At 48.0% G+C, this 19,985-nt stretch overlaps 1 protein-coding gene across 1 annotated transcript in view; it reads right to left on the bottom strand.

Moving 5' to 3' along the window:
• Window positions 1-19,985, bottom strand: part of ANO2 (anoctamin 2) — a 340,666-nt gene that overhangs the window by 40,710 nt on the left and 279,971 nt on the right. The window contains exons 18-20 of the mRNA XM_044226412.1: window positions 9,586-9,697; window positions 7,369-7,426; window positions 7,111-7,211 (exon numbers count right to left, since the gene is read on the bottom strand). Coding sequence (XP_044082347.1) covers window positions 7,111-7,211; window positions 7,369-7,426; window positions 9,586-9,697 — 271 coding nt within the window. The remainder of the gene's footprint in view (window positions 1-7,110; window positions 7,212-7,368; window positions 7,427-9,585; window positions 9,698-19,985) is intronic.

Raw genomic sequence — 19,985 nt, 5'->3', positions numbered from 1 at the left:
AGAGATTATGGTCACAGAGTCCACAGTGACCTCAGTGGACATGAGGACAGACAGAGATGACTCAAGAAGCAGAGTTAAGAAGCTGGTAGTGACCTGTAACTGGGAAGGGAAGCAGAATGAGGAATAAGGACCATTCTGGGGTCTTCAGGATGGGTGTGGATGGTGATACAGTTTGCTATGACAGGAACACTAGAGAAGAGGCCATTTTGATGAAGGGGAGGAGGAATGGTTGAGGAAGAGGATCCCACGTGACAACTAAGTAGGGATATCTAGTAAGTATTTTATACATGGGTCTAGAGCCCTTAAAACAGGTCTGGATAGAAGCCAACAATAATAAGAATCATCCTGGAGAGAGGAACCAACACCCCAGCAACGAGCCCCACCTGTGGAGGGAGCACAGGGAAGGAATACTAACAGTCAAGGGATGGAGAGAGGGAGTAGAGCCTTCCAAGGGCAAGAAAGCAGCCGTTGTAGGAACAGAAGGTCAACTGTGAGCCCAAATGGCAAAGAAGGGAAGGGCATAAGGGGAGTTTCAGGAAAGACTGTCAAGGATGATGAGGGGAAAAAAAATATCCTTAAGTAATTCTTATGCACCATTCCTTCCCAAAAGTTCCCCTCCTGCCGATCTCAGTGAGCATTAAAAAAATTAATAAAGAAAGTCCCTCGAGAACAGGATTTAACAGGAATCCTGCAAATTGTACAACATACAGATGGGCCGTTTGGAAAACTTCATATTATGATTCCGACCGTATGATGCACTCGCTCGTTAAAATAACTCCTTTGATGTTACCCCCCTTGTCCTTTTCATCCGCTCTGCTGTTTTTCCGTCCCTTTTTAATGACAGGTCTGAGAAACTGTCCGGAAGGCTCAGAGCCTTTCCTATGCTTGTGCCCCGTGGGCTTACCCCAAGACCATGGTGATTGTCTGTCACACCTTAAGGCCTTCCTGCCATAGGAATCTGAGCCCCAGGCAGCCCTCCTCAGACCCAGGCTCCACACGCCTCAAGCCTTATCAGAGAAGGCAGAACCAAGCCCTAAATGGGCCAAAGAAGAGGAACACAGCAACCTCTGAGCTATGTATTCTTTTCCTCGACACCTGACAAGGTTAAAATTTGTTCCTTAAACTTCTGATTCATGGCCAGATTCCACTGTCTTCAGGAACACAGACCTCCTTCGCCTGTGATGGCTTTAAAGAGAGACTGTTTTATGTCTTGAAATGTAGTATTTATCACATTTAGGGGGGAAAAAAGAGCAGAAAGTTTATAAAATCTTGCTGGCCATGTCCAAGGTACATTATAGCTATTTTGGAATGTGATCTGGTGTTTTTAGAAAGAATAGGGATGGGGGACAGTTTGCAGGTGGGAGTATTCATGGATTTGCTCTGTCTGCCTCAGACTTTACCCAGGAGAGAATCTGGCATTCGAAAAAGATAGCATTTTCTCTCTTATCAAAAAAAAAAAAAAGCTTCTTAATATTTATTTTCAATTTTGCTTCAAGGAAGACTGGAGCGAAGTCTGAGATAAAATTATGGTGAGAACAGGCAGCAACCTCTTCGACCTCAGCCGCAGCAACATCTTCCTAGGAACATCGCCAAAGGCAAGGGAAGCAAGGGCAAAAATGAACTTTTGGGATTTCATCAAAATCAAAAGCTTTTGCACAGCAAAGGAAACAGTTAACAAAACCAAAAGACAACTGACAGAATGGGAGAAGATATTTGCAAATGACATATCAGATAAAGGACTAGTGTCCAAAATCTATAAAGAACTTAACAAACTCAACACCCAAAGAACAAATAATCCAATCAAGAAATGGGCAGAGGACATGAACAGACGTTTCTGCAAAGAAGACATCCAGATGGCCAATAGACACATGAAAAAGTGCTCCATATCACTCGGCATCAGGGAAATACAAATCAAAACCACAATGAGATATCACCTCACACCAGTCAGAATGGCTAAAATCAACAAGTCAGGAAATGACAGATGCTGGCGAGGATGCGGAGAAAGGGGAACCCTCCTACACTGTTGGTGGGAATGCAAGCTGGTGCAACCCCTCTGGAAAACAGCATGGAGGTTCCTCAAAATGTTGAAAATAGAACTGCCCTATGACCCAGCAATTGCACTACTGGGAATTTACCCTAAAGATACAAACGTAGTGATCCAAAGGGGCACGTGCACCCGAATGTTTATAGCAGCAATGTCCACAATAGCCAAACTATGGAAAGAGCCTAGATGTCCATCAACAGATGAATGGATCAAGAAGATGTGGTATATATACACAATGGAATACTATGCAGCCATCAAAAGAAACGAAATCTTGCCATTTGCGACAACATGGATGGAACTAGAGCGTATCATGCTTAGCGAAATAAGTCAAGCGGAGAAAGACAACTATCATATGATCTCCCTAATATGAGGGAGTGGTGATGCAACATGGGGGCTTAAGTGGGTAGGAGAAGAATCCATGAAACAAGATGGGATAGGGAGGGAGACAAACCATAAGGGACTCTTAATCTCACGAAACAAACTGTGGGTTGCTGGGGGGAGGGGGGTTGAGAGAAGGGGGGTAGGGTTATGGACATTGGGGAGGGTATGTGCTTTGGGGTAAATTGGAAGGGGAGATGAACCATGAGAGACTATGGACTCTGAAAAACAATCTGAGGGGTTTGAAGTGGTGGGGGGGTGGGAGGTTGGGGTACCAGGTGGTGGGTATTATAGAGAGCACAGCTTGCATGGAGCACTGGGTGTGGTGAAAAAATAATGAATACTGTTTTTCTGAAAATAAATAAATTGGGAAAAAAAAATTATGGTGAGAAGTTAGGACATGGGTGGCTTGTGTCAGGGGCCCCATGCAATCAGGATGCAAAGTCTATCTTGCACAAACACATGTGGGAAAGGCGGGGCACAGGGGGGCAGTGGCAGGGGAGAGAATGGGAACCCCCATCAGGGGACTCCGGTAATAAATAGCACAAGATCCCATTCTGCCACACCGCCCGCCATGTCGGAAGTCATCCCAGAGGGAGCTGCCGGTGAGGGTTGTTCTGGGGCCTGTGATGTTTAAAACCATCCGACGCCTCTCTGGAAAGCATCTGTCGCAACTGTGTCAGGCCCCAGGAGCCTGGGGTTGCTGAGTGGGGAGAGTCCAAGGCCAGATCACGCAACCCAGTTTTATTTATTATCGTGTCCTCAATTAGTCACAGAGCTGCCCTTAAAGGGCCTACTGCTCCCAGCTTTACTGCATCCCTTTGAAGAAATGTGTTTCTTTCATCCCCAGGGCCTCGGAATCGGGCCTGGATGAGGTGGGACTGCAGCTCCCCCCTGCCTGGGAGAAGGTGCCTGGACAAGCTGGGCTACTGCACAGCTCTGCGGACTTTGGGGCAGATCCAGCAACTGCGAGATTCAAGGGGTAGCAAAGGAGAGTCTGAGCGAGCTGGTGAGGCTTATCTGGGCCCCCCAGGGGAGCTGTATGGTATCCACAGACATGCCTGCCTCTGCCCCAGCCTTGTGGAAACCAGTGGGATCAGCAGGTGATGCTGTTCCCCAAGCAACATGCACTTTGCACCTGCAGTTCACTGGGACACCTCTGGAGGTTGCTACACTTGGCCTTCATCTCATGAGAGCATCTGGCAGAGTTCTTTCCTTCCCTGCGGTTGTTCAGCCCTTCAGACTGTGGTCAAGGAGAAAACCCCGGTCTGCGGCTGGCATGTCTTTAACAACACCCCAGGGCCCACACAGTTTTCCTTTATCAGAGAGAGAACGCAGATCTCAGGCCGATGTCATCGGTTCTTTAATTAATAGGGTTTACTTCGATCACGTTTCTTTCTACAGTGCTTTGCAATTCCTGGTAGCTGGTGGCGTTCGTTTTCCATTTTCAGAAATGTTATGGATTTTAAAAGTGAGTTGGTCTAGAGGGAATGAATATGCAGATAACTGTTTAGGTAGGTATGGAGAAAAAAAAAAACTTTGTTAGTTAGTTTACAAATCACTGAAGTTGGGAAATAATGTTCTACAAGAAACCTACTGGACTGTAAGATTCTCAAGGGCATCAAAATTGTGGTTATAGTAATTTTTGCAAGATACACCCACACACAGAATCTAGTGAGAATGTTTCACCCTCGAGGAGACAAATAAATTATTGCTATTGACTGGCTACTAATAAAAGCCAATTAGATAGTCTTTAATATTTCGAAATTTTCTTTGGGAGGAATCTTAGAAAAATCACTTTCAGAAGTAGATGATAAACATCTTCTAACTGTATAATCTTATATTTTTTCATCCCAAGTATTCTTTTTTTTAAGATTTTATTTATTTATTTGTCAGAGAGAAAGAGGAGAGAGAGAGAGAACACAAGCAGGCAGAGTGGCAGCAGAGGTGGAGAGGAGCAGGCTCCCCACCAAGCAAGGAGCCTGATTCGGAACTCGATCCCAGGACCCTGGGATCATGACCTGAGCTGAAGGCAGCGGCTTAACCGACTGAGCCACCCAGGCGTCTCCATCCCAAGTATCCTTAACTAGTAAAATCACCTAACTTCTCAGACTTGCTTCTGTTTTTAAAAATCACATCTGGCCTCTAAGACTGGTATTTATTTCCTCTAAGGAAAGAATCTGAAGGCACAGGAGCCAAAAGCCGTTAGGTCCTGAACAGAAGAGAAAGACCGTGCTCCTGACTTGGTCTTTTCAATCTCATTCTTGGACTTGAAACACTCACAAAGCATCACTTAAAAACATAAAGGTAATGACGTTCAGGACCCCCAGGCTGCCTGGAACCCCGAAGAATGGTTCCTCCTTTCTTGGACTCCGTATTTTCTATTTTCTAGGCAGCTGGGCATTCATCCAACCTTTATTTTTACATAAGCCATGGTGTATGAAAATCTTTTTAGGATAACTTTAACAAGGTCACAGAATGAGTATATTAAAAAGCTTCAATTTAAATCCAGATCTGTTGGACAATCTCCGTCCTACTGAGATGAGCTACCTCCTCCGCAAAATTCAAGACCACTGAGTCTAAGTTTTGTAATTTATACCTCTCCTTCCTTACTGCCATGTTCAACTGTCATGTCTCTCTTGACTGCAAAAGACTCCTTTTTATTCTCTTGCTTATGTCATGTTTCTCAATGGTGTCCCACATAAGGGTATTGCCAGATGCTTGAACTCTGGATTGGGCGGGGTCCAATTTCTTGAGAATGGGCTCCGAGTAGGGAGTGGAAAATCCAATAATCACCATCATAATGATTTCATGTGGCCAAACTCAGAAAACAACCTGCAGAACTACAAAGAGCTTTGGAGATAAAAGACACTGGGGCCTGGTAGAAGAATTTTTGCTCTAAATCCTCAGGGATTAATTACATATTTATTTTTATGATTAACTACATATCTTAAGTAGTATATATATATATATATATATATATATATATATATGAAATTAACTACAGAATTATGGTGTATGTGTCCTCTAGCAGACAAGAAACTGAAATGAGGAATGATCTTTTGAAACAGAAGTGACCTCTTTTTGGAAGAAGCGGTGTCCAGTGTCACTGAATAGAGAAGAAGTTTGCTGAATGTCAGAGCTGAAATGAGAACACCTTAGAGAGGAGGACAGCAAGGCTTAGAGAAGTGGCTTGCCCACAGCTTTATGAGTCACCGTGCAATTGCCATCAATTAATGTGTGGCATATTAAACACACATCGAGCATAAACAGAAAATTGAGCCTTCAAGCAAACAGCCGTGTGTTAATTTCATCTGTTATGGAGCCGATGGAGTTGATGGGTGAGGGGACATGCCAATACATTGTCCAAACATATGCCTGAGCTCTTGTCTCTCCTATCCTCTATAAATGGCCTCTGGGTCCAGAGTGAATGGACTAAGCAGTAGAGCAGATGTCCAGGGATAAGTAAGTCTCATGTCTGCAAGCTGTATACAATTCCGTCCAGAGCAGAGTAACGGCGCACTGGAAGGACAGGTGTCTTCCCCAGATGTCTGGAGGAGAACAGAGACTTTCCTTTGTAGCAGGAATGGAGGGGCTGCTCTTGGAGCTTCAAAGGAGCCAGATGTAGCTTGGTACATCTTTTCTCGGTCTGTATATTTTCTGGATGTTTATCCATAACAAATGTGGTCTCTCTCTGAGATGGTAAGCTCTTAGAGAACGGTGACCATGTGTTTCACCAGCTTCGCTTGACTATCTCCGAATGGCTTTCAATCAGAAAGCTAGGAACTGGGTACACTTTCAGAGGGTGGAGTTTCTCAAAAGTAATCATGTCCCGACTGATGACTAGAGGCTGGCTTAAGCAGGGAGGTAAGAGACGCCCAGACACGGACGTTCTTATCCATCCTTCTCCAAGAAAAGAACACACCCAAGGGGCTTCCGAGACTGTCTCAGGGTGAGGGCAGAAAAACACCTAAAATGGTACATGAACACTAAAAAGAAAAACACCTAAAATGGTACGCGAATACCAAAAAGCAATAGAAAAAGCAAGATTGGGGGGGAGGCTTGTATTTTTCTTTGACCTGAAGGTAGATTTTCATTATTGAGTTTCTGTTTCTTTTAGACCCAGTGCCTGTGAGTCCACGTTTCTTCTCATGACTATCTCCACACAATACCTAACTGAAAGAGGTCCTTCTGTGAAATCTGTATCAAACCACATGGGATGGGAGAGAAGATCCATGTGAAGATCCAGTCTGGGCTTTACCGGTTCTGCATCCTACCCCTCCTAAGATCACATATCCCACAGCTCCTTAGTGAAATTGCTCTAAATTATTATGCAATTTTTCCAAATTTTTGTGTTCACTTATATCCACTATGATGAGATTTTTGTTGTTGTTGTTGTTACAGTGAGCATTAAATGTATTTCACACTTCGAGGTCCAAGCTGTCTGACTCCTAGCTCTGCCACTTAGCCATTATGTTACTGCAGCAAGTGCTTATGAATCTTTCTAAGCTTCAAACCTCCCAAATCAGATCAGAAAACAAGTCTTGTGGGAGGGGCCATGCCTCATGGGGAAAACTATCCACCAGGAGTAGACAACAAGGCTCTCTGAGAGGAGGAGGCCGGTAACATTGTGCTGGAAGTCCGGCCCTGCGGGGAGAGAGGAGGAGGAAGAGGGGTTCATTACATACGGGACTCCGATCTCAAAGATGTTGTTCTGGATCAGCTGCTTCCCCAACATGATGATGCTGAGCTGAATGCAGAGCTCCATGAGGCAGCCCCCCGGAGCACACTGCCCAGAAAAGAAGATCACAGAAGACTGGTTAGACCAAACGGAGCTCAGAGAAGAAAGGGCAAGAAGTGAGGCATGCTGCTGGGGGAGACAGCCAAGATCGGGGCCCGGGGCAGGGCAGGGGGCACCGACCCACCACCAGCCAGGCTGTACTTGCCTCTTCCATGCGGTAACCATCGAACACGTAGACGTAGCTTCCAGGTCTGCCCACGAACCTGAAGTCCAGAAGTGTGGGAGAGTTAGGGAAGGAGAAGGCAGGGCTGCTGGAAGGCCTGCCTTCTGAGTGGGTGAGGCAGTGGCCAATACCCTCATGGAAAGAACTGGCCAGGGTGGGCACTAAATCACCCAGGCATGGGTGTGTACACCGTGTTATCAGCTAGCTGTCACCTGCACCATTGAGGGTTCACCTCTCAACCTGAGTTCCAGGGGACAGGGGCTGAGGCTGGGGGCTGGCAAGGGACTGGGAAGGTCCCATGTATGGGCATCTGTGACAGTTTCTGCGCCTCAAGACCATGAGGTTTGGATTATCCCTAAGTGTACTATCTATTCACCTTCTTCCCTCAACTAATGTCAAGAACTGAGTTCTGTTCACAGCTCCTCAGTGAGAGCTTCTGATCTCCCAGGAAATGGAGGGGGAGACAGGCCAAAGTCACAAGTAGCGATTCCTGGGATCAGAAAAGAAAAATTCAAACTTCCTACTGAGAATATTCCAAGGCACAGAAACAGCCAGCCTCCTTCCTCCTCCAAGTAGGGTCTATCTTATTGGAGGACAAGACGACGGAGCAGGTTGAGAGGAAAAAGCCAATCACAGAACAGCCAGGTAATGAGAAGACTCCTTCTTGAACTGTTACCCCTCATCCACCTGTGGAAATCCTACCCATCTGTTTAAGGCTCAGCTCAAATCTTTCCTTCTCTGTGAAGTCTTCTGTCTCTGTTCACAATTAAATATTTCCCCGACACTTTCTTGATACTTCTCTGATGGCAACTCATTGCACGGGCTGTTTACAATACCATCTCTTTCAACAGACCACAGATTTATCTAGAGGGTCAGGACCCTATTTTTTGGCCGAGAATATCTATGTATGAAACTTGCTATTGATATTAAATCTAGAGAGAAAACACTAGTGGAGTATATATCCATTAATACGAACATTCTCTCTGCTACTCTAATTTCATAAGGGTCAAGGGCAGAGATACCCCAGAAGGGAGTTGGGGTTTTGTCACAAACCTATTTGTAAGAAACTATCAAATATGCACAATAGTAGCTCTTGTTATGGATGCCTGCTTCATGAGATGTTGGTCTTAGGGAAGCTTTCCTGACAAAGTTAATGCCTACTGGGAAATCTCCTTATAGGCAGCCAACTGATCTGACCATGAGAAATAGTTATCGGAAGTGATTTTACATCTAGACATTTTGCATAATAAAGAATCTGACTAGATTCTTTGTTGCTGGTTCTTAGAGAATCACCTAAATCTTTAGAATTTCCCCAGAGGATTCTCTTTGTTATTCACGGTGGGCTCTTGGGACTATACCTAAATTTATGCTAATGAGATTACTCAGGAATGGAGGAGGACATGACACAAAAACCAACTGTGTGAGTGCAGGGTGGGGGGGGTGAGGTGGGGGGGGTTGGCCCTGAGCCCAGTCACATGGTGAATGATTCAACCAATCAGACCTACGTACTACAACCTTATAAATTTTGGACACAGAGGCTTGAATGAGCTTCCGGGGTGGTGGGACACATCAATGTGCCAGGAAACTAGTGCATCTGCAGGACCTGGAAGCTTCTGTTTAGGACCCTTCTAAACCTCACCCTATGTGCCTCTCCCATTTGCTGGTTTGGATTTGTACCCTTTTTCTATAATAAAACCGTTATTTTAAGTATAGGACATTCCTGAGTTCTGTGAGTCAATCTAGAGAATGAGCAAACCTGAGGCGTTAGTGGTCGTAGCCAGTTGGTCTGAATCATGAGTGGCACAGGTACCCCAGAGCCTGCAGCTCGTGTCTGGAGTGAGGGCAGTCTCATGGGAGACTGTGCCCTTAACCTGTGATATCTGTGCTAACTCAAGGTAGCTAGTGTCCAAAAGGCATTACAAGACCTAAGAGCCACTCGCCAGAACTGAAATTCCCTCCTATCTCGTACTCGAAGTTGGGAGTCCCAGATTATTCTGAGATTTCCTTTGGAGCCCAGGGTCAAATCCTGTCGTTTCCCTGGTGATCACAATCTGAAGATTCTATCCAAAATGATGTAACGCTAATGCCACTACTTCACGAACAATGTGGTGGGGCTGGAAGAAGGTGTATATTGGCAGTGGGCACAAGCTAACTCTAGCTGGGGATCTAGTCTTCCATGTGTGAAACCATTGTACTCACCTCCCCTTGAAAAAGGCCACATAGAAGATGGGCGAGTAGGCATTGACAAACTTCAGCAAAAAAGCTTTGAGTATCAGTCGTTCTTCAAAAGTCTGTTCTGTTTTTGGAACCTCTGAAAGAGAAGAGCAAAGCTTGTAAGACTGAGAGACAGATTTTTTTTTTTTTTAAGATTTCATTTATTCATTTGACAGACAGAGATCACAAGCAGGCAGAGGCAGGCAGAGGCAGGGGGAAGCAGGCTCCGTGCTGAGCAGAGAGCCCGAGGCAGGGCTTGATCCCAAGACTCCAGGATCATGACCCAAGCCGAAGGCAGAGGCTTAACCCACTGAGCCACCCAGATGCCCCGAGAGATTTTTCACCTCTTCAGAGTTTTAATCCTGACTACATGAGCTGTTGTCTCTCAGCTCTCCTTCCTTCAGAGTAGAAACCAAGAGATCGGTCTCTGGCACATTAGAACTGAATTCATCTGGGAGGTCCCAAATGGGTTGCCAGGTACTATGAAGCTACAGAAGTCAAATGGTGTGCATAATCATCACCTTTCTCCCTCCACTTCCTTCCTCTTATGCCATCTGAGCCGGTAGAACTTCTTCCAACCACGCTCACCTCATCTGGGGGGACTCTGCTTTTAACTATGCGATTACCACTTCTGTAAGATTCTAGTTGAACCAAAGTCCCTGGTGAAAATGCTTTGTTAAACAAGGAACTATAGTCAATAGGCAGCAAAGACGTGTCTTGGGCACCACGACACAGTTCCTCCTTCTTGTCTCTTCATTTCTGACAGGAAAGCCTGAATCTGCATACCCGCTGGGTAGACCAGAGCAACTTGCATTCATGTGTTCAAATGATGATGGACCATGAGATAAGCGAAACAAACACAAGCCTAATGTCTCCAAATCGGGGGACACAGGCCCAGCGAGTCCTATGAGGTTCAGGCAAGGAGTCGGCCCATAATCCCCCAAGAAGCCTAAGAAACCTTGGGCAGAAACCTGCCTGATGCCTTCAGAAGACTCAAGACCCGGGGGATGCTGTGGTGGACAATGGGGCCGAGCGTTTGCTGGGGATTCATGGATCGTGACAAACGGCTTGGCAAAGATAAGAGGTGACAGGGCTACACTTCAGGGGCAGAAAGCAAGCACAACCCCTGCATCGTGTACTTGAAAGTGTGCCGAGGGCAGGGCAAGGCCAAAGCACCACGACCATGCCATCTGGGAGGCTCTGTGCCCCGATAAGGTTGGCGCACAGACTTGTCAATGTCTGCCCACCTGACTCACATGTAGCTTTAGTAGACATCTTTGGAAAAGTGGATGCAAAACTCGGTATCTTCTCCTGATATTCCCTTCCCGGACCCATCCCCTTATGTACAAATCCTTCACATCCTATCGCAATCAGATCAAATGTTGCCTGTAATCTCCTCCCAGAAGCCTTCCCCGATGACTTCAGAGGGTGGTAATCTCTTTTTCTTCTACCGTATTTTATATTTCTCAGTATTAATGACCTACCTCCATGCCTTCCAAAAATCACAACAGGACCTTTCATTGATCTTCTTAGTTGGGGTTACCTGCTATGTCAAGAAGTAAGTAGTTTGGGATTAAGTAATCTTATTTGGGAAGTGCTCCCAGGAAGCCTGGTAAGGGAGTGTGGTAGTGAGACAAAGAATGGAGGGAGGGCAGCACAGATGTGCTCTGAACAACTGAATGCCACAGGTGACAGGGGCTCAGTTCCCCTGGGGACTTGGAAGAGACTGTGAAACACCCCTCATAATTATTACGCTGAGGAACAAGCAAGTGCAGTCCCTCACTGGGTGATGGGTCCCACTGGACTTGACTCCCTGGCACTTCTGCCTCCTCCTGTGCAGGGATTGAGCTCACAACTGGAGATCACCTGTAGGCAGAGAGCTGTGGGGACCCCCAGGGAGGCCAAAGGGACATGTGTGCTGTACCTACTTATGCGAGGGGGGTAGCACATCTCACTACAAAGAGAGACAGCCAAGGTCCAGGGAAGTGCTCTAGAGCACACGGGGAGTAAGTTCAGGTTACATAAGAGTTAAGGTCTGAACCCAGATCCCCCTGTCTCCAAAGAGACACCACCACACTGTGAAATCAGGACCTTGGACTACTGTTTCCATCACACCTCTTCTTCCACCTCCCCACCTCCAACCCTGGCCCACAGGATAGGGACCTAAGAAATATTTCTGAGTGTTCAGGTCACATTCATTGAGCCCCAGATGGGGGCTGCCAGGATGAATGACGACTCCAGCCTTTCTATAAGGAGCTTCCTTTACCTAGGTCTCTGGGGGGGCTTTTGTAAACTGCCAGGTCTTTTCAAGACTTAATCTGTGAGTGGCAAGGAATCTTCTCCCCTTTCGTCAAGGGGATCTTAGGGAGAAGAATGCAGGATTTCCATGACCTGTTTTCCCACAAAGCACAGAGAGCCCCTCATTCATTTGCAATCTTGGAACACAGTCCCGAGGATAAGAGGTGATGCCCAGGAGCATCAGCGGTGGTCCACGTGCAAGCAGAGACCTACTGAGGAGACTGTCGCAGGCGGATGTCAGCCCCTGGGAACCCATAGCCCCAGAAGAGGCCTTGAGAACCCCAGAAAGCTTAAGACACCATAGTGCTACTATCACAATTCTGATCCTGGCCCAGATTTCTCCCTAAGGCCTGGGGAAATGAAAGCTACTCATCCTCTAGTCATGTCCTAGCCCCCGTGAACCCTAAGAAACATGGCATCACCCTAGGCAGCCAGCAACACTGGAAACTGATTCATTCTCCGGGAGCCTTATCATCCTGAAGCCTACTTAAGTTTGGCTATGCTCTCGAGCAGGCCTAGAGGCCCTGGCAGGCCAAGCTGAACCTACAGAGCACCCAGTCATGCTACTCTGGGCTCAGCTGTATGTTGATAGCAGTGACTACTTGGCTGTTTTGTTCCAGAGATGGCCATAGGGACAGATTTGCACATCAGACACACCTGACTTCAAATGCAGAGTGTAGTTAGAGGCATGAACTTATAGAGGAAGGGTACCGACATCTCCCTCACAAGTTGTTAAAGACAGCATAGGATGTTGACAGAACACTCAGCCTAGGACAAGGCAAGTGCTGGACTTCAATAAACGATAGCTCCTGTTGTCCTAAATAGCGTCCTCCAATGCCGTCATCTCCTCCAAGCTGGCAGCCCTGCTTTCTGCAGCACAGTTGAGCCATCTGTGGCCAGGGATTTGTGTATGACTCTAGACCCTAAGGTTCTGGGCATCATTATCATGTTGACTAATGAGTACTCTCTACCAACCAGTGGGGAAGACAGCTAATAGGTGACCCTGTTGGCATGTAGCTGGAAAGGTCTAATCAAAATAGCCCCTCCCCCCACCTCCCCAGAACTCCCAGCCCATGCTTCCTGAAGTCCCCCAGACAACTTTGGAAATAAACATTGTCTGCTAGGGAATCTGGAGACATTGCCATAATTTTATAGGAGATGGAGCTGGAAAAGTCTACCGTGCTATCCCTCAGCTGGCAGACGGCTTTGTGGTTTTCTCCTTCCTGCCACGCCTGGAGGGCCATGGGCACAGCCCCATGAGCTAGAAGGGAGGCCAATCCCACACAGCCTTGCCCAACAAGCATTTGGAAGATGGTCTGTACTCACTGCTCACAGTGAACACTGCGATTTCTTCAGTTTAAGGACATTAGCAAAGCCCCACAGATATGTCGCCTGTAAGGGCTTTTCCTTCCCCCCTAAGATGTCTGCCTGATAAAGATGCTGGTGGGTCCCTATTGGATTCATGCTTCTCAAATCTTTGCTGGGCTCAAGATCCTTCTTTAGTGTGATTCCTATTTTCCTTGACAAAAGGAAGTAAAACTGAGGCCCAAGAAATGCCTGCCATCCATTTCTAAGGTCACTTTCCATTTTAAGATCTCGTGATTCTGAACCCCCACGTGGCTGTTAACCTTGGTTTTCCCTAGCCCCACGCCACTCCAGCCCCGCCACGCATGGTGTGGATGGCTTTTCCACAATGAGCACAGTCAGGTCCTATGCAGCAGATGGGCCTGACTAAGCATATTTATTGAATGAACAAATTTGTGACATGAAAAAGATATGATTTAGAATAATGAAAAAATATTTATCATTTAATAAAAATTCCCTGTCTCATTCCAAGGAAGGACTATTGCCTGTGGGTATGAAGTTACAAGAAAGCAACAGCCAAAAGAGTGAAATCTCCCTCATTTCAATTTCAATTTCATTTAATTAATTTAAATTTCCCCACCTTACCCACAAGATAAGAAATGGGGGTGTTGGAGTTGGATGCAGGACCCAGAAGGGCTATAGCCCCTGACATGGGAGGGGCAGGGGGGGGCAGGAAGTGAGGCAGAGCTGCTGCCAAAGAAGAAAATGTAAGTGATGGGGGAGGGACAGAGGCACCCAGCAGAAATGTTCCTTCACTTCCCTGTTGAAGAAAGAAGGAAGGAGGAAGGAAGAGAGGAAGGGGGAGAAGGAAAGAAGAAGGAGGGAGGGAGGGAAGGAAAGAAGGGAAGGGAAAGAAAGGGAAAGAAGAAGGAAGGAATGGGGAGAAGGAAGGAAGGGAGGGGGGAAGGAAAAGGTTTTCAGTGCGATTTTGAGCCTTTGCCCAGCATACCAGAGGCAGCCAATTCAACAGTAACAACCACTTCTTGTCTCTCATTTTAAAATATTTGGGGGATAAGAAAATTAAAACTTATCTCACCCAAAAATGAGTAATAAGGTCTAAGGAGCTGAAAATTTAGAAAACTTGTCTTGTAAATGTGGCAAGGAGGGGATTAAGAATGAGGTACAGAGAGGCACGTGTCTTTGATTTTCTTTTATAATCTCCTTGGAACTCTCCGTGCTCAGATCTCCCAATCCCTGCAGGAATGTCCTCCAAGTTCTTGGGAAAGAGAATCCGATCCTTTTGGGATGCTTCACTCCAACTGGAAATGAGTGGTTCCGTTCCTCCAAGCTGATAAATCATGGGCCTGGTTATTATTTATTAGTTTTAGTTCTAAAAACAGCCTTTGCCTGTGTTCTTAGGGCCATGGGCCACCATAAATAATGGGCACTTCCAATAAACAATCCAAATCCCCTTGATAGGTCACTAAATCAGCTGGATGCCCCCACCTCAGAGAAGCTCTGCAGCCAGGTTCTGGGCTTTGCTGAGCCATCCAGGGAACACCCCCCAGGGACGTAGATAACCGGGCGTGGGGCGTGTCAAAGCCCGAGGCTCTAGTTGGAGTACTGGATCTCTCTCAGTGGCTAACACAAGGAGCCTCATCTGTCTGTGATAAAGGCTACATGACTCAAGAGATAGAACAAGTTCTCCCAGAGTCCACTTGGGATGGGAATGATATCTTTAGGCCAAGAAGAACAATCTGCAGTTCAGGCCACTGGCAGGATCCCCTTGTAAAGACACAGACCTCAAGAGGGGCCGGAAGCCGAGCCCATGAGAAAACAGCCCAGAGCCTTGTGCTTCATGAAATTCCGAACACAGTGCCTTTAGACTGTGATGGCTATAGGGGTGCTGGAGGGACGTCAACGTGGAGACCATGGGAGCAGGTAGATGGCAACCCCTCTCCATCCTTATTTGCTCCCAAAATCCCGTGTCCCCCAAAAACTCACCCTGCCTTGATTAGAGGTCTTCTGAGGGTTTCACCTCCTCCTGACCTGCCGAGGCAGATTTCCAGCAGAGGGCAGATGCTGTCCCAGGACCAGAAGAGCAATCACATTGAATTCCTGGGCCGAGCCATTACCCAAGCCCCCTTTTCTCTGAAGTGTTAAACCCCTGGAGCATTGTGTCATGAAAAAATATGAGTACAAATGACCCAGCTGTAAACTGCCTTGGAAAATAATTAGTATGAAAGCCCAAGTTAGTCCCAGGGGGCCAGCTCAGAAGTCCGTGTCCCCAGAGCTCCATCCTAATCATATGAAAACGGCATGGCCTGCAAGAGAATGCCAGCTGCAGGGTCTGAATTTTCGAGAAGCAGCTCAGCGTCCCCAGAGTCCCGGACGCCGAGCCAGCAAAGATACAGCGATGGCGACAAAACGAAATGAGATGTCCAAGTGTGCATTTCAACTAGTACCAGTCCTGGCCTTCCCTCTATTTGTGTGTGTGTTTATGGGAGTACGGGTAGGCGTGTCTCAGCCTCCTGTGTGATGTTGTTGCCTTGTTTGCAAAGGCAGGGAGTCACCATAGGGAAAGCCAGCCAGCTGGGTAATTAAGCAGCTGGTGCATTGCCGAAGGGATCGGAGAGCCCCAGGACTGGAGATTAAGTGTGGATGCTCCTGTAGTCCACGAGAGCGTCTTAGTGCAGGGGATCCCCCTGTTAGAGTCAGGAAGATGACTCTAGTTCCCAGAGGGATGGGAGACCTACCGTGCTGTCTAGCAGCTTCGCCCAAGGTGACAGCACCCCAGGGCACCTCATTTTAAGAAAGAAGTAGACTAAGTATGCAGGGAGCTCCTGGGGAAGAGGAAGCAAGGGAACAGAGAGATTGATGGGCCCCATCATGGGCCACTGTGTGCCAGGCGCTGTCCAGGCCCTTGACACGGATTCCCCATCTGACTGCCGCAGCTGCACCATGCAGACTGTCTCCCCGTGGGAAAGAGAGGAGCAGGGAGAGAACAGGTAGGTAGGTGTGCCTGATGTGGGACCACAGAGGCTTCCGTGACACCAGTGGGTCATCTCACAAGCACACTGGTCTGGAAACCAATCCCAGTGAGAGGGAAGGGAGTCATGCCCCCTTAGCCCGTCTACTCACATCTTCCCAGGGAAGGCAGCTCAGAAGGAATGTTTTATCTTTTTCATCCCTTTTCCACTCAAGAAATATTTCTCAAGGGGCTATTATGTGCCAGGCATTGGGCACTGGGAACACAGCGGTCACCAAACCAATACATTCCCCACCCTGTGGAGCTGATGGTCTACGAGAGGGCGCAGACACACGTACCACTCTGGAGAGCAATGGGGATAAAAGGCAGGGAGACAAGGAGAGGAAGAGGGGGCAGGAAGATTGTTTCGACCAGAGTGGTCAAGAAAGGCCTCTGGAGAGCTGACCTCTCAGCTGAGGCCCCAGGGATCCTGTGAAACCAGAGCAGAAGGGCTGGGGAGGAGCCAGGGTAGCAGCCTTGGGGAAGGGCTGTGGATGGGCGAGGTCTACGGATGCACAGGAAACAGAAAGGCCCGAGCAGTCAGAGTGAGGAGAAAGCATTTAGTAGGCAGTAGAGCAGGAGGGGAAGGCAGGGGCAGCTCAATGGGCCGCCACAGGCCACGGAAAGGACTTTAGATCTCACTGGAAGCACAATGGGAAGTCAGCTTGGGGTTCTGCAGAGGAAAGGGATAGAGCTAGATTAGATTTTAAAAGGATCACAGAAAATGAGCTGTGTGTGTGTGTGTGTGTGTGTGTAGGGTGGAACAGTTGTAGGAGCAGAAAGACCGAAGAGGAGTGTACAGCGGTCCAAGCAAGAGATGACCAGTGTAACGATGGAACCTGTGAACAGTAGTCAGATCTGGGGTATGTTTGAAGGTGGAATGGGCCGTACTTAACAGACCGGAATCTGGGTATGGAAAAAAAAAAGAGAGAGAGCAAGAGAGAGGTTCAGGGTGACACACAGGTTTGGCTATAAGCATTTGAATGGTTGATGGTTCCCATTCCTGAGATGGCAAATACATGGGTGAGAAGTAACAGGTTTGAAGGAAAACTTAAGAGCTCAAAGGTGGACACATGGAGTCCTTGGAACTCCATGCTTTTGTCCCCCGGGGTCATGTCCCCAGCAGGGAGAAGCACTACATCAACTGCGAATCATCCTTCAAAGCATCCAGCCACCTTCCAGCTTTGACAAACCAGAGCCTCGAGCAAGTCGTGGCCACAGGTGGACAATGCACTGGGAGATATCCCAAGGGCTTCCTGCTTCTGGTCTTCTGTGTCCTGTGACACAAGTCACAAGGCTGTAACAGAACAGATGAAGACCTTGGGCAGGAAGGACTTTTCAGTCCCAGCGTTCCCAGACAAGTGATTTCCTTTGCTGAGCCTCACTGTCCTAACTCCTAAGATGAGACCTTCCTTAAACATCTCTTGTAAAGACTGAGAGAAATCAAGTATTGGGAGCACCAAGCAGAGAGTAAGGGTGCAAACATCTGCTTTGATTAGTGTAGCAAAGCACTGTAGCAGGAATTTAATCTGGACACTTGTCTCCTCTTTCGTGAGAGAGGTGCTGGAATGTTACTAAAAATCTCTGACAGGGGCCTTTTAGAAGGTCGGGGTGGCCATCACTTGGGTTGGTGAGAGCCCCTGGAGTCGCTGAGGGTAATGTCTCCTTGAGGGAGATGAAAAGGGGTAGCATCAGGTCTACTGTGTTGTGCAAGTTTAAGGGGACAAGCTGTGTGCTCTTTGAGTGGATTTCCAGGGGGAGAAGGGAGTCCTTGGTCTGGGTCTATGGGTTGGAGGGCATCCTGGAGATGGGGGGTGGAGGTGTATACAAGTCCCTGGAAGCAGGGACCGTGACAGCCACAGCCCGTCCACAGTCCTTACTGTGGAGGGGAGGGTCTCCTCCCTGGGGAGCAATGGGCTGCCCAGGACCAGCAGAATGGAGGGACCCTCTCAGCGAAGGCCCAGCCTCTTCTGTCAGATGGGACAGGGCTGGCATCCAAGAGCCATGGTGCGAGGCTGGGAGACCCAAAAGAGCAGAAGGCCGGACATGCTGCAGGTACTTCCCTATTTAAACAAGGGTGTTGGCCCAACTGCCTCTATTAGTCAAGATCCCCGCAGGAAACAGAATTCACCTCAGATGTTCAAAGGACATGCGTCTCATGAAGCTTCTACTTACAGTGGTGAAGGGGTGAGAAGAAGAAATGGTGTCCCTGGAGGCCAACAAGGACCATGAGGGAGGACTCATCCCATAGAAGCCATGGTTAGGAAAGGAGGCACTTCTCCCAGAGATGAGGGAGAAGCAGGGAAGAACTAGCCCCAACTCCCTCTCCCGCCCGCTAATCTTCCTCCTGCTCTTCCATGGCTTCCTGTCAACTGATCCCAATGGGAAACCAGAGCTGGGGAGCTCCTGTGATACCATCTGCTGTTGGGCTTGGGGCCACCGGACCTGGTGAAGAAGAGGGGAGAAGGGGTCTGGAGAGAAAACACAGCAAACAATGCCCACTATACTCTTTTCTCTTCTCGTGGCTTAAGTCTTGAGTCGGGGTACTTGGAAACCTCAAAGGAGAGGAATATGTTGGACTTCCTGCTAGTAGGAGAGAGGAGTGCTTCCGTGATTCATTGGAAACATGAAAGAGACATGTTCATAGTTAGAGCTCAAGTTTGGGAAGGGATTCTTGCCAGTTGTATTAAACTATTATAAGTAGCATGTTACTAATAATAGTTTCCTATAACTGGAATGAATTGTGCCACGAACTTGGGCTATAACCATGATCAGCTCCCTTTTATTATTAGCAGCGGCCTCCCATGTCCTCGTCCCGCCCAGACAACGTTCACAAGACCTCATGCCCACAGCAGCGAGGGGGCCCCCAGACAGCGGCAGGATCCCCTGAAGCCACACCCTTCCCCTGGCCTCACAGACGGCCAGGCAGGAGGCTCTTCCTCCCCCATTGCCTGAGGCCACCCAGGGAGTCTGTAGCTGGTGGCAGAGCATGGACCCTGCAGACCTGACTCTCGGGCCGGATTTCAAATTACCAGCACTACGGTCTTCACAAGCCCCCAAACCCCACCCCGGGAAGGCACACATCCCTGCCCACACACATCCACATGCATCCCCACATATCCCTCCTGGGGAAAGTACGTTCCCGCTCCCGAGCAGGCTCAGGCCCCAGTGACGCCACCTCCTCTTGTCCCCACGCTCAGAGCCAACAAAGCAGTGCTTCCCCCTGACTCTGAAAACACACATTGTCCACATCTGATGGAAAATTAGACCCACCCACGAATGTTCAAGATGTTCTTTAAAAGAATTTTCGATGTCTGACAGTCTCTGGCACTGAGCTTCCTCTCCCTTTTCCCCTTCCCTCTCTCCTTCTCCTTGACAGTAATAGACTGACTTTCCCCTGGGGAGAGCTTAGAACTGGATACAAAATTTTACACTGAGACATTTCAATTCTTTGGAAAAAAAATTTTTTTAATTTAATAATGCGTGAGGGACCCCAAAGTCTGTGAGCCTACACAGGTGTCCTCGTGCATGCAGGCCTAGGAGGCAAGGGACAGGACACGCAGGGCTTGTTCCCTCTGAGTCCCCCTGCTCTCCGGAGACCCCTACCACCTGGCACCCATGTGGGTGGGGGCATTGCCTTGTAAACCTAGAGCCTCTCGCGGTGTTTTCTTTTCCTTTCTTAATACCTCTGAACTTTCCTGAGGACAAGGACAGCTACGTAGAGTGTCACAGTCCCTGCACTGAGGCCCAGCTC

Source organism: Neovison vison, chromosome 12, assembly GCF_020171115.1.
Source record: "Neovison vison isolate M4711 chromosome 12, ASM_NN_V1, whole genome shotgun sequence".
Classification (NCBI taxonomy): Eukaryota; Metazoa; Chordata; class Mammalia; order Carnivora; family Mustelidae; genus Neogale; species Neogale vison.
The sequence above is the reverse complement of the archived record's forward strand: the minus strand, read 5'-3'. Positions and strand labels throughout refer to the sequence as shown.